General features: G+C 43.4%; 1 protein-coding gene across 1 annotated transcript in view; it reads right to left on the reverse strand.

The window, feature by feature from the left end:
- Nucleotides 1-13,636, reverse strand: part of LOC111958695 (protein argonaute-3-like) — a 47,745-nt gene that overhangs the window by 15,775 nt on the left and 18,334 nt on the right. The window contains exons 6-12 of the mRNA XM_070437290.1: nt 12,726-12,860; nt 12,506-12,593; nt 11,902-12,049; nt 11,588-11,707; nt 7,375-7,497; nt 2,148-2,281; nt 1,410-1,594 (exon numbers count right to left, since the gene is read on the reverse strand). Of these exons, the coding sequence (XP_070293391.1) occupies nt 1,410-1,594; nt 2,148-2,281; nt 7,375-7,497; nt 11,588-11,707; nt 11,902-12,049; nt 12,506-12,593; nt 12,726-12,860 (933 nt within the window). The remainder of the gene's footprint in view (nt 1-1,409; nt 1,595-2,147; nt 2,282-7,374; nt 7,498-11,587; nt 11,708-11,901; nt 12,050-12,505; nt 12,594-12,725; nt 12,861-13,636) is intronic.

The following is a 13,636-nucleotide window of genomic DNA, read 5'->3' on the forward strand; positions in this document are numbered from 1 at the left end:
ATTTTATGGAATATCTACATAGGTGTACAGAGGCCCATTATCAGCAACCATCACTCCTGTGTTCCAATGGCACGTTGTGTTAGCTAATCCAAGTTTATCATTTCAAAAAAGGGTAATTGAGCATTAGAAAACCCTTTTGCAATTATGTTAGCACAGCTGAACACGGTTGTGCTGATTAAAGAAGCAATACAACTGGCCTTCTTTAGACTAGTTGAGTACAGTGATCCCTCGCCACTTCGCGGTTCACTTATCGCGGATTCGCTATTTCGCGGATTTTCATAATGCATTTTATTTATTTTTTTGGTGCATTGTGCTCTGCATTCTGATTCGCTAAAAACTCACTCCCGCTTCTTGTATCAAAACATGCTACGAATTGTGCTATCATTTTGTCGTCTCGTGCAGTTATGTGTACGTACATAAAACAGCTTGGCAAATTTACATTAAGTTGGCCAAATTATCTTGTAATTTCGAACATCTCCTAAACCCATAATAACCCACTGCAGAGCGCAGTCAGGATGCAGCGGCCCAGTCTGAAGAGCAGTGAAACGGCCTACACGTGAGTCACTGTATTTGTATACATGTAATAGTTGCTAATTGTAAAAAAAAAAAAAATTCTATTTCGCGGATTTCACTTATCGCGGGTCATTTTCGGAACGTAACCCCCGCGATAAACGAGGGATTACTGTATCTGGAACATCAGCATTTCTGGGTTCGATTACAGGCTCAAAATGGCCAGAAACAAAGACCTTTCTTATGAAACTCGTCAGTCTATTCTTGTTCTGAGAAATGAAGGCTATTCCATGCGAGAAATTACCAACAAACTTAAGATCTCGTACAACGCTGTGTACTACTCCCTTCACAGAACAGCGCAAACTGGCTCTAACCAGAATAGAAAGAGGAGTGGGAGGCCCCGGTGCACAACTGAGCAAGAGGACAAGTACATTAGTGTCTAGTTTGAGAAACAAATGCATCACAAGTTCTCAACTGGCAGCTTCATTAAACAGTACCCGCAAAACACCAGTCTCAACGTTAACAGTGAAGAGGCAGAGTTCCTCTGTCCAGTGTCTGTGTTATTTTGCCTATCTTTTCTATTTATTGGCCAGTCTGAGATATGGCTTTTTCTTTGCAACTCTGCCTAGAAGGCCAGCATCCCGGAGTCACCTCTTCACTGTTGACGTTGAGACTGGTGTTTTGCGGGTACTATTTAATGAAGCTGCCAGTTGAAGACGTGTGAGGCGTCTGTTTCTAAAACTAGACACTAATGTACTTGTCCTCTTGCTCAGTTGTGCACTGGGCCCTCCCACTCCTCTTTCTATTCTGTGCTTTTCTTTCTTTCTTTCAAAAACAAGGACTTTGCTAAGTGACCCCAAACTTTTGAACGGTAGTGTATGTCTATGGGTGCCGCCTACCGTAGACTGGGGTCTTTCCAGGCAGGATGACGATGATGAGCTGCAGTCCAGAGTAGGTGTTCTTCAGGTGCCTGAACATAGGCTCCACACTGTCAGCTCCCTGGGCGTATTTACAGAAACACGGCTGGCCCTGGATGGGCATCCCAGCATCCTTGGAGATCTTACGCAGCTGGTCTGTGAAACCCCTATAGAAGGAGGTAGGTAATGGATGGAGGAAGAGAGAGGGATGCAGAAGAGAGTGATGGAGGAATTAGGGAGGGAAAGATGAATGAGGGAGGGAAAGACAGTAATGGAGAAATGAGGGAGGGGGAGGAGGGAGGAGGGAAAAAGGGTTGTAAAGACCAAATATAATCTGGTTGGTTAGGGAATGGTTTAGTAACGTAATCCTTGAGAGTCGCTGTGTAAATTCTAAGGTTGTATCAGAGGCGTAGAGGACAAACTAATTACACAAGGATCACGTTCTTATCTGGAAGGCCATCTCCAACAACACAGGGAGGGATTCCTTTCCATATATCCCTGTGGCTATGTGAGAAGCTGCTTCATGAATAGGAGGGGGGGTATGTTTATTGGGCACCAAATGGAAGAAAATGTACTGAAACAGGGCAGGACTACCTGGACCAATAAGAAATGCTCATTTTCGTTTTCCATTGAAAATGTTGCCAAGGTGTGCCCTAACGAGCATAACCCAGTTGTACACATAGTAAGTGGGTGAAACAGATAAGACAGGTTGGTTCTTACTTGAGGATCTCCTCGCGACACTGCCTCTGTGTGGCGAAACATGCGATGGCCCACATCTTGATCTCCACTCCCGTGTGGAACTGTTTGCCCCTCATGTCCCACACCCCGTGACTTGGGGTGGCCACCGTCCGGTTCTGAAACCACAGTGTAGTACGGTTGATCTGCTGCGTGGTGTACACACACACACACACACACACTTCTGCATGCACACACACTTGTTTTTCTATCCTTGTGGGGACCTAAAATGTATTACCATTAAAAAGAAAATCCCTAACCCTTACTCCAACCTTAACACCTAACCTTAATTGTAAGCCTAAACCTAACCTCCAAGTTTAAAATAGCCTTCGTTCTCAGAGGGATCATTTTCCATATATTACAATCTTTGGAGACATTTGAGGATTTCAGGTCCCCACGAGGATAGAAAAACACAGTGCACAGTAATCACATACACCCAATGGAGTAGGACATGCTGTACAGATTCAACAGTCAAGACACTTCAGAAAGTCATGCAGGCACACATGTAGAAATTACACAGAAAATAATTGTGTGTAGACACCAACACTTATTGGATACGTTTAAAGCAAAACACACACGAAAAAGTATATGAACCCTTTGGAATTACCTGGATATCTGCATAAATTAGTCATAAAATTTGATCTGATCTTCATCACAACAACTGACAAACAGTGTGCTTAAACTAATTACCACAAATGATTGTATTTTTCTTGTCTATATTGAATACATAATTTAAACATTCGTAGTTTAGGTTGGGGAAAGTATGTGAACCCCTACGCTAATGACTTTTCCAAATGATAATTGGTGTCAGGAGTCAGCTATCTAAGCTTTTTAATAATAATAAATAAAACACCTCCACAAAATTTGAGTTTGCTATTCACAAGAAGCATTGCCTGATGTGAACCATGCCTCAAACAAGAGATATCTCAGAAGACCTAAGATTAAGAATTGTTGACTTGCATAAAGCTGGAAAGGTTACAAAAGTATCTCCCAAAGCCTTGAAGTTCATCAGTCCACGGTAAGACAAATTGTCTATAAATGGAAAAAGTTCAGCACTGTTGCTACTCTCCCTAGGAGTGGCCGTCCTGCAAAGATGACTTAGCATTCTGCACCTTGCTCTTGCAATGAGGTTAAGAAGAATCCTAGAGTGTCAGCTAAAGACTGACAGAAATCTCTGGAACATGCTAACATCTCTGTTGACGAGTCCACAATACGTAAAACACTAAACAAGAACGGTGTTCATGGGAGGACACCACGGAAGAAGCCACTGCTGTCAAAAAAACAAACATTGCTGCACGTCTGAAGTTCGCAAAAGAGCATCTGGATGTTCCACAGCGCTTCTGGCAAAATATTCTGTGGACATATTAAAAACTAAAATTCAGGTGTTTAGAAGGAACACATAACACTATGTGTGAAAAAAAAAAAGGCACAGCACATCAACATCTTGGGGCGGCAGGTAGCCTAGTGGTTGGACTTGTAACCGAAAGGTTGCAAGATCGAATCCCCCACTTGAGAAGGTAAAAATCTGTCGTTCTGCCCCTGAACAAGGCAGTTAACCCACTGTTCCTGGGCCGTCATTGAAAATAAGAATTTGTTCTTAACTGACTTGCCTAGTTAAAAAATAATAACAATATTAATAATAATAATAGTATATATTTTTTTTAAACAACCTTAAACTATGGTGGAGGGAGCATCATGGTTTGGAGCTGATTTTCTGCCTCAGAGCCTGTAAGGCTTGCTATTGTAGACGGAAAAATGTATTCCCAAGTTTATCAAGACATTTTGCAGGAGAATGTAAGGCCATCTGTTCGCCAATTGAAGCGCAACAGGACAACGACCCAAAACACAGAAGTAAATCAACAGAATGGCTTCAACAGAAGAAAATATGCCTTCTGGAGTGGCCCAGTCAGTCCTGACCTCAACCCGATCGAGATGCTGTGGCATGACCTCAAGAGAGCAGTTCACACCAGACATCCCAAGAATATTGCTGAACAGTTTTGTAAAGAGGAATGGGCCAAAATTCCTCCTGACCGTTGTACAGGTCTGTTCCCCAACTACAGAAAACGTTTGGCTGAGGTTATTGCTGCCAAAGGAGGGTCAACCAGTTACATACTTTTCCCACCCTACACTGTGAATGTTTACACGGTGTGTTCAATAAAAACATTAACATATAATTGTTTGTTTTATTAGTTTAAGCAGACTGTTTGTCTATTGTTGTAATTTAAATTGAGATCAAATCACATTTGATTACCACTTTATGCAGAAATCCAGGTAACTCCAAAGGGTTTCCATACTTTTTCTTGCCACCGTATTTAGGCCTAACATGTATAGACTGAAAGACACAGGTGCAGTGTTGTTAAAAAAAAAATCTTTCTTTTTCAAAACAGCTTATAAAAAGGTCAAATTTGAGGATTTCAACACTGAAACTGTCAAAATTGTATTGCCCTTAACCTTTACATTAACCCTTCAAGGTGAGGCAACAGAGGCTGAAATGACATTTTTGCATCTACTTTTTGGTATTTAATATTAGTACTTTCAAAAAGTAAACAAAAATGTCAAACTATGTAAATATATATTTTGTTTGTTTATCATACTACCATCAAAATGTCATGAATATTAACCACATTCAAAAAATGGACATAAATACATAATTTCAAAGCTCACATTTAAAAAGACCATTACAAAACGGGACTACAGAGCCGTTGGAAAGTATTCAGACCCCTTGACCTTTCCACTTTGTTACATTATAGCCTTGTTCTAAAATTGACAACATAAAAAAAAAATCCTCAGCAATCGACACACGATGACATAATGACAAAACGAAAACCGGTTTAGAAATGTTTGCATAAATATTCAAACCCTTTGCTATGAGACTCAAAATTGATTTCAGGTGCATCCTGTTTCCATTGATCATCCTTGAGCTGTTCCTACAACTTGATTGGAGTCCACCTGTGGTAAATTCAATTGATTGGAAATAATTTGGAATGGCACGAACACACACGTCTATATAAGGTCCCACAGTTGACAGTGCATGTCAGAGCAAAAACCAAGCCATGAGGTCGAAGAAATTGTCCGTAGAGACACGATTGTGTCGAAGTACAAATCTGGGGAAGGGTACCAAACTATTTCTGCAGCATTGAAGATCCCCTGGAACACAGTGGCCTCCATTTTTCTTAAATGGAAGAAGTTTGGAACCACCAAGACTCTTCCTAAAGCTGGCCGCCAGGCCAAAATGAGCAATCGGGGGAGAAGGGCCTTGGTCAGGGAGGTGACCTGATGGTCACTGACAGAGCTCCAGAGTTCCTCTGTGGAGATGGGAGAACCTTCCAGAAGGACAACCATTTCTGCAGCACTCCACCAATCAGGCCTTTATGGTAGAGTGGCCAGACGGAAGCCACTCCTCAGCAAAAAGCACATGACAGCCCGCTTGGAGTTGGCCAAAAGGCACCTAAAGACTCTGACCATGAGAAACAATATTCTCTGGTCTGATGAAACCAAGATTGAACTCTTTGGCCAGAATGCCAAGCGTCACGTCTGGAGGAAGCCTGGCACTATCCGTACGGTGAAGGATGGTGGTGTCAGCATCATGCTGTGGGGATGTTTTTCAGCTGCAGGGACTGGGAGACTAGTCAGGATCGAGACAAATGAACGGAGCAAAGTACAGAGAGATCCTTGATGAAAACCTGTTCCAGAGCACTCAAGACCTCAGACTGAGGGCAAAGGTTCACCTTCCAACAGGACAACGACCCTAAGCACACAGCCAAGACCATGCAGGAGTGGCTTCGGGACAAGCCTCTGAATATCCTTGAGTGTCCCAGCCAGGGCCCGGACTTGAACCCGATCGAACTTCTCTGGCGAGACCTGAAAATAGCTGTGCAGCAACGCACCCCATCCAACCTGACAGAGCTTGAGAGGATCTGTAGAGAAGAATGAAAGAAACTCCCCAAATACAGGTGTGCCAAGCGTGTAGCGTCATACCCAAGAAGACAAGGCTGTAATAACTGCCAAAGGTGCATCAACAAAGTACTTAAAAGGGTCTGAATACTTATGTAAATGTAATTAAAAAATATATACATTTGCAAAAGATTCAAATAACCTGTTTTTCCTTTTGTCACTATGGGGTATTGTATGTAGATTGGATTCAATTGGTGTTTTTTCCTCATTTTAGAATAAGGCTGTAACAAAATGTGGGAAAAGTCAAGGGGTCTGAATACTTTCCAAAGGCACGGTATATGTAGTAACTTCATTTGAAGAGATTGTGATTTGGTCTCAATAGAGGTATTTTGCTATTGGTAAGCTAAATTCATTGTACTTTGCTTTAATGGCCATTTATTTCCTGAAAGTCAAACTCTTCCCACACGCCAACTAATTTCTCAGCTTCAGAATCTGCATTCTCCAAATGTAGCTTTCACAAAATTGTTCATAGTTAAAATCAAAATTTGATAACATTTCATTTGAAAATATGCACCAAAAATGCTGTTTACGTACATGGTGTAGTAACTTAGACACGGTAGAAAGATGAAAAAAAAAGTCAGGTCCTGCAGTGTCTTAACAAAATTAAATCAGAAGGCTGACCTCACCCAGTGTCCAGAAAAACTGTTTTTGTTTTTGTTTTCCTTGGGCAGTCCTAATCACTTTAAATGTTTGAATGCAAAACTGGGTCTGGGATTAAGGCTTAAATTTGATTTGACTGTTTCCAGTAAAATCCCGCTAATGTGACATCTACTCTCACAAATCGCAAAAAGTGAAATTGCAAACCAAAGTGAGTGAGCTAAAAAAAAAAAGGGGGGAAAAAGCATAAACACCACAAAAGGAAGCTTAATTGAGTCATAGCATAGTGTCATCACGATCTGTACTATGCATTCTCAAAAAAAAGCAGTAATGAAAAATGATGTAGCCGTGTTAGCATTGAGCAAAGACTACGAGCTTATATTAATCCACACAGACAGGCCTGTACTCAAAGTGTCTTCGAGTAGCCGTGCCGACCTGGGATCAATTTTGTCTTTGAAATCACTATGAATAAGAGGTGGACCAGATCCTAGATCAGCACACCTACTCCTGGATGATTCACAGAGAGAAAAGACAAACAGATCAAATCAAACCAAAGCAAGGGGGTTAGTTCCCTCATATAGCAAGGGTAGGTAGCGTGTCAAACAAACAGAGTATGGAGCGTGATTTAAAGGAAGGGTACCATAAAGTGCTCTGTGCTCACCCTGCCGCCGTATTGCAGCATGGGGGCAGGCAGCACACGCCCCGTCACGTGGGCCATCTCGTCGCGCACCTTGAACTGGAACTCCTGCACAAAGGGGTCAGACTCGTAGTTGGCACTGCGCACCTGCAGGGGTCACACACAGAGAGACAGAGAGAGGGCGAGAAAGGGGTGTTTAGGGTGTTGAGGTAAGTTGGTATCCAGAAGACTCGGACAAAACAGAGATGCTTGTTCTAGGTCCCAAGAAACAACGAGATCTTCTGTTGAATCTGACAATCTTGATGGTTGTACAGTCGTCCCAAATAAAACTGTGAAGGACCTCGGCGTTACTCTGGACCCTGATCTCTCTTTTGACGAACATATCAAGACTATTTCAAGGACAGCTTTTTTCCATCTATGTAACATTGCAAAAATCTGAAACTTTGTCCAAACATGATGCAGAAAAATTCATCCATGCTTTTGTCACTTCTAGATTAGACTACTGCAATGCTCTACTTTCCGGCTACATGGATAAAGAACTAAATAAACTTCAGTTAGTGCTAAACACGGCTGCTAGAATCCTGACTAGAACCAAAAAATGTGATCATATTACTCCAGTGCTAGCCTCTCTACACTGGCTTCCTGTTAAGGCAAGGGCTGATTTCAAGGTTTTACTGCTAACCTACAAAACATTACATGGGCTTGCTCCTACCTATCTTTCCGATTTGGTCCTGCCGTACATACCTACACGTACGCTACAGTCACAAGACACAGGCCTCATAATTGTCCCTAGAATTTCTAAGCAAACAGCTGGAGGCAGGGCTTTCTCCTATAGAGGTCCATTTTTATGGAATGGTCTGCCTACCCATGTGAGAGACGCAGACTTGGGTCTCAACCTTTAAGTCTTTACTGAAGACTCATCTCTTCAGTAAGTCCTATGATTGAGTGTAGTCTGGCCCAGGAGTGTGAAGGTGAGCGGAAAGGCTCTGGAGCAACGAACCGTCCTTGCTGTCTCTGCCTGGCTGGTTCCCCTCTCTCCACTGGGATTCTCTGCCTCTAACCCTATTACAGGGGCTGAGTCACTGGCTTACTGGTGCTCTTCCATGCCGTCCCTAGGAGGGGTGCGTCACTTGAGTGGGTTGAGTCACTGACGTGGTCTTCCTGTTCGGGTTGGCAACCCCCCTTGGGTTGTGCCGTGGTGGAGATCTTTGTGGGCTATACTCGAACTTGTCTCAGGATGGTAAGTTGGTGGTTGAAGATATCCCTCAAGTGGTGTGAGGGCTGTGCTTTGGCAAAGTGGGTGGGGTTATATTCTGCCTGTTTGGCCCTGTCCGGGAGTATCGTCGGACGGGGCCACAGTGTCTCCCGACCCCTCCTGTCTCAGCCTCCAGTATTTATGCTGCAGTAGTTTATGTGTCGGGGGGCTAGGGTCAGTCTGTTATATCTGGAGTATTTCTCCTGTCTTATCCGGTGTCCTGTGTGAATTTAAGTACGCTCTCTCTAATTCTCTCTCGGAGGACCTGAGCCCTAGGACCATGCCTCAGGTCTACCTGGCCTGATGACTCCTTGTTTCCCCAGTCCACCTGGCCGTGCTGCTGCTCCAGTTTCAACTGTTCTGCCTGCGGCTATGGAACCCTGACCTGTTCACCGGTTGTGCTACCTTGTCCCAGACCTGCTGTTTTCAACTCTAGAGATAGCAGGAGTGGTAGAGATACTCTGAATGATCGGCKATGAWAAGCCAACTGACATGTACTCCTGAGGTGCTGACCTGTTGCACCCTCGACAACCACTGTGATTATTATTATTTGACCCTGCTGGTCATCTATGAACATCTTGGCCATGTTCTGTTATAATCTTCACCCGGCACAGCCAGAAGAGGACTGGCCACCCCTCATACCCTGGTTCCTCTCTAGGTTTCTTCCTAGGTTCTGGCCTTTCTAGGGAGTTTTTCCTAGCCACCGTGCTTCTACACCTGCATTGCTTGCTGTTTGGGGTTTTAGGCTRTGTTTCTGTACAGCACTTTGTGACATCACAAAGCAGCAGAGGCTGAATGAGATGCCGTCTGATGGAGTCTAATGGCGTCGATGGCAGCCTAACACCATGGCCAGGCAGTGTGCTGGTGACAGCTAGCCACCATGCCGCAACAATGCCATCTCCGACCTTAATCAACACTGACCTGGGCCCGTATTCATTAAGCGTCTCAGAGTAGGAGTGCCGATCTAAGATCAGTATAGCCTTTTAGATCACAATGAACAATACAGGTGACCTGATCCTAGATTAGCACTCCTACTCAGACGTTTTGGCAAACCGTAGTAATATATCCTCCAAACACCGGTTGAGGGCATTACGAACATATTCAAATAATGATTGACATTGTCATAAAAAAATGTATTTTTATTAATTTATTCATACTATTTTATCCTTCCACAAGATATAGTCACGACAAAAATCTATGGTTGCTACCCAAGCCGGCTGGTCATTTGTTCTATCGGTTTGGTTGCCAGCGACCCAGTCGTTAAGTCTTTTGTTCTAAATCTATGGATGCAACAGTCGTTTGTTCTAAATGTTCCGTTGCCATGATGGCTAGAAACGTTTTAATAATTTTAAACGTTTTAGCTAGCCAGCCTACTTTGACTAACACAGTCACGTCAAACAGTGCAGCAAACTAGCTGCATTTCCTTTCTTTTCTATTGACCTCATATACAGTACCAGTCAAAAGTTTTAGAACACCTACTCATTCAAAGGTTTTTCTTTATTTTACTATTTTCTACATTGTAGAATAATAGTGAAGACATCAAAACTATGAAATAACACATATGGAATCATGTAGTAACCAAAAAAGTAGTAACTAAAAACAAATCAAAATATATTTTATATTTGAGATTTTACAATGTAGCCACCCTTTGCCTTGACAGCTTTGCACACTCTTGGCATTCTCTCAACCAGCTTCATGAGGTAGTCACCTGGAATACATTTCAATTAACAAGTGAGCCTTTTAAAAGATAAAAAGGAAAGAAATTCCACTAATTAATGCGTTTGAGCCAATCAGTTGTGTTGTGACAAGGTAGGGTTGGTATACAGAAAAAAGCCCTATTTGGTAAAAGACCAAGTCCATATTATGGCAAGAACAGCTCAAATAAGCAAAGAGAAACGACAGTCCATCATTACGTTAAGACATGAAGGTCAGTCAATCCGGAAAATGCCTTTGGTCTGATGAGTCCAAATTTGAGATTTTTGGTTCCAACCGCCGTGTCTTTGTGAGACGCAGTGTAAGTGAACGGATGATCTCCGCATGCGTGGTCCCCACCGTGAAGAATGGAGGAGGAGGTGTGATGGTGCTTTGCTGGTGACACTAATTCATTTAGAATTCAAGGCACACTTTACCAGCATGGATACCACAGCATTCTGCAGCGAGACGTCATCCCATCTGGTTTGTTTTTCAACAGGACAATGACCTAAAACACACCTCCAGGCTGACCAAGAAGGAGAGTGATGAAGTGCTGCAACAGATGACCTGGCCTCCACAATCACCCGACCTCAACCCAATGAGATGGTTTGGGATGAGTCGGACTGCAGAGTGAAGGAAAAGCAGCCAACAACCGCTCAGCATATGTGGGAACTCCTTCTAGACTGCTGGAAAAGCATTTTTGTGGTTACTACATGATTCCATGTGTCATTTCATAGTTTTGATGTCTTCACTATTATTTCTACAATGTAGAAAATAGTAAAAATAAAGAAAACCCCCTTGAATGAGTAGGTGTCCAAACTTTTGACTGGTACTGTATATATCCATAAAAACAATGCTGATTCATGATTGACTGGCTGAGAAAAGTTGCCAGCCTGTCTCGCCCCGACACGTTCATTACCAAAGGACAACTGGAGATCGAATTTCAATATTGAAACAATGTTGCAAATGTCGGAGAGAGACAGAAAGGTTATTACAAATCTCCGCTGTTGAAAACTAAATGCTAGTCCAAAAGAAAATGGGAGATAATGTCTAGATGCTTTTTAATAGTGGAGATCAAGTTTAAGCCTGGCTGAACTGACGACACAGTGGATTCCGCAGTCAGATGGAACAGAGTAAATAGGCATTTCAACTCCATAGATTTAGCCGGTGTTAACTTCTGGAATAGACAACGGCTGGAATGGGGTTAACCAATCAGCATCCAGGATTAGACCCACCTGTTGTATAAAAGTAAATAAGCCTTCGTGCCACCAGGCGACACCACTGACTCACCAGCCGGCTGATCTCCTCCTGTCTGTCAGGTGCAGAGCGAGCCGTGGCTTTGATCATAGTGGACGTCTGATTATCTGTCAGTTTCTTGATGCAGCGCTGCCCTGCTACTATGTTACACACCTGCAAGGACACAGCACCAAAGCATTGAGTATATTGCAAAGCATTTTATTCACCAATGCCTGAATCACACTATTTGACCAAACTGAAGCCACGCTAAAAAGGACAATGTGAAAAGACAATATCCGAGCCATCACAGTAAGGTTTGGGGGTCAGCCCTGTAGTGTGAATCAGGCAAAGAAATGAATATTTCTCACCTCCAGGGGCAGGTAGGTGTGCTTCTGCTCCTGCCCCACCTGGAGGCAGGGCAGGTGGGGATATTTGAGCTGCAGGCTGTACTTCTCTCTGAAGTACTGGGCCACCGTGCGTTCCACCGTTTGACCATTCTCCAGCTGCAGAGGGAACCTGACCACAACAGGTAGATGGAACGGCAAAGGTTAAGAACATCTTTAACATTGAAAGGGGCTGTGCAAGAGGGGCTTGTCTGGGTCTATGATACAGAAACGGCCTCACAAAGCTATGAAAATGTTCAGCATCAGTAGATACTGGAAAACAAAGTAGCAGCAGATAAACAGCTGCATGTAATAGCATATTGGCCAACGATGACTAACACCCATTGACCTCGAGACAAGGATCTGACTCAGACATTTTGTGGTTCTGGTGAATTCTTGTGAATTGGTCATCCTACATTTAAGTGCTTACTCCCCTCTCATCCCATCCCGCCCCACCCCACACCCCACACATACAACCACACCCCAGGCTCCATGCTCGTCTCCCAGTCTCTCTGGCCTCTCCTTAATCCCACTCCACCTCATCTCCGTCTAGTCCCACCCCACCATCTCTCTGGGGCTCTTGACTCACGTTTGATGGCTGGCGGGCCGACGGGTCACATTGCAAACACGGTACTTCCTCCGCATGGTGCCACAGTGTGTGACCTCCACCTTCAGACCTGGACAGGACAGTGACAGATTTTATGACCTCAGGGACGTGGGAATGACACAAACGTGTGTACAAAGGCACCCCCAAATCCTAGTTTACATCCGCATTCACGCACACAGACAAAACGCACAAAATACACTACCTTTGATTTCTTTGGTGAATTTGACCCGGTGGGAGTCTGTGAGAGGTCGGGGCTGCTCGTCTATGTTGTGGATGTCCAGGACCTCACACATGAACTGGATCACTGGCTGGGCTTTGTAGAAGGCCGTGGCAGACACTGCAGGACAGGCAGGGCCATCAAACACAAGACTCGATCCCACTCATTCAGATTTACTCATCACTGGCACTACCTGCCAAAACCGAGAGTAATCTCACTAGCTATTTACTGTAGATGCAAAATGTGAATTGATATTAGTCTGTCAAATACAGTTGAAGTCGGACGTTTACATACACCTTAGCCAAATACATTTAAACTCAGTTTTTCACAATCCCTGACAATTAATCCTAGTAAAAATTCCCTGTCTTAGGTCAGTTAGGATCACCACTTTATTTTAAGAACAAGAAATGTCAGAATAATAGGAGAGAGAATTATTTATTTCAGCTTTTGTTTCCTTCATCACATTCCCAGTGGGTCAGAAGTTTACATACACTAAATTAGTATTTGGTAGCACGGACTTTAAATTGTTTAACTTGGGTCAAACGTTTTGGGTAGCCTTCCACAAGCTGCCCACAATAAGTTGGGTGAATTTTGGCCCATTCCTCCTGACAGAGCTGGTGCAACTGAGTCAGGTTTGTAGGCCTCCTTGCTCACACATGCTTTTTCAGTTCTGCCAACAAATATTCTATACGATTGAGGTCAGGGCTTTGTGATGGCCACTCCAATACCTTGACTTCCTTGTTCTATTTAAGCCATTTTGCCACAACTTTGGAAGTATGCTTGGGGTCATTGTCCATTTGGAAGACCCATTTGCGACCAAGCTTTAACTTCCTGACTGATCTGCTTTTGTTTTGGGGAGTGTATTGAGCTGCTCTCTGTCTGTCGTTTTTAGTGCT

Source organism: Salvelinus sp. IW2-2015, linkage group LG35 (genome assembly GCF_002910315.2).
Source record: "Salvelinus sp. IW2-2015 linkage group LG35, ASM291031v2, whole genome shotgun sequence".
NCBI classification, from domain to species: domain Eukaryota; kingdom Metazoa; phylum Chordata; class Actinopteri; order Salmoniformes; family Salmonidae; genus Salvelinus; species Salvelinus sp. IW2-2015.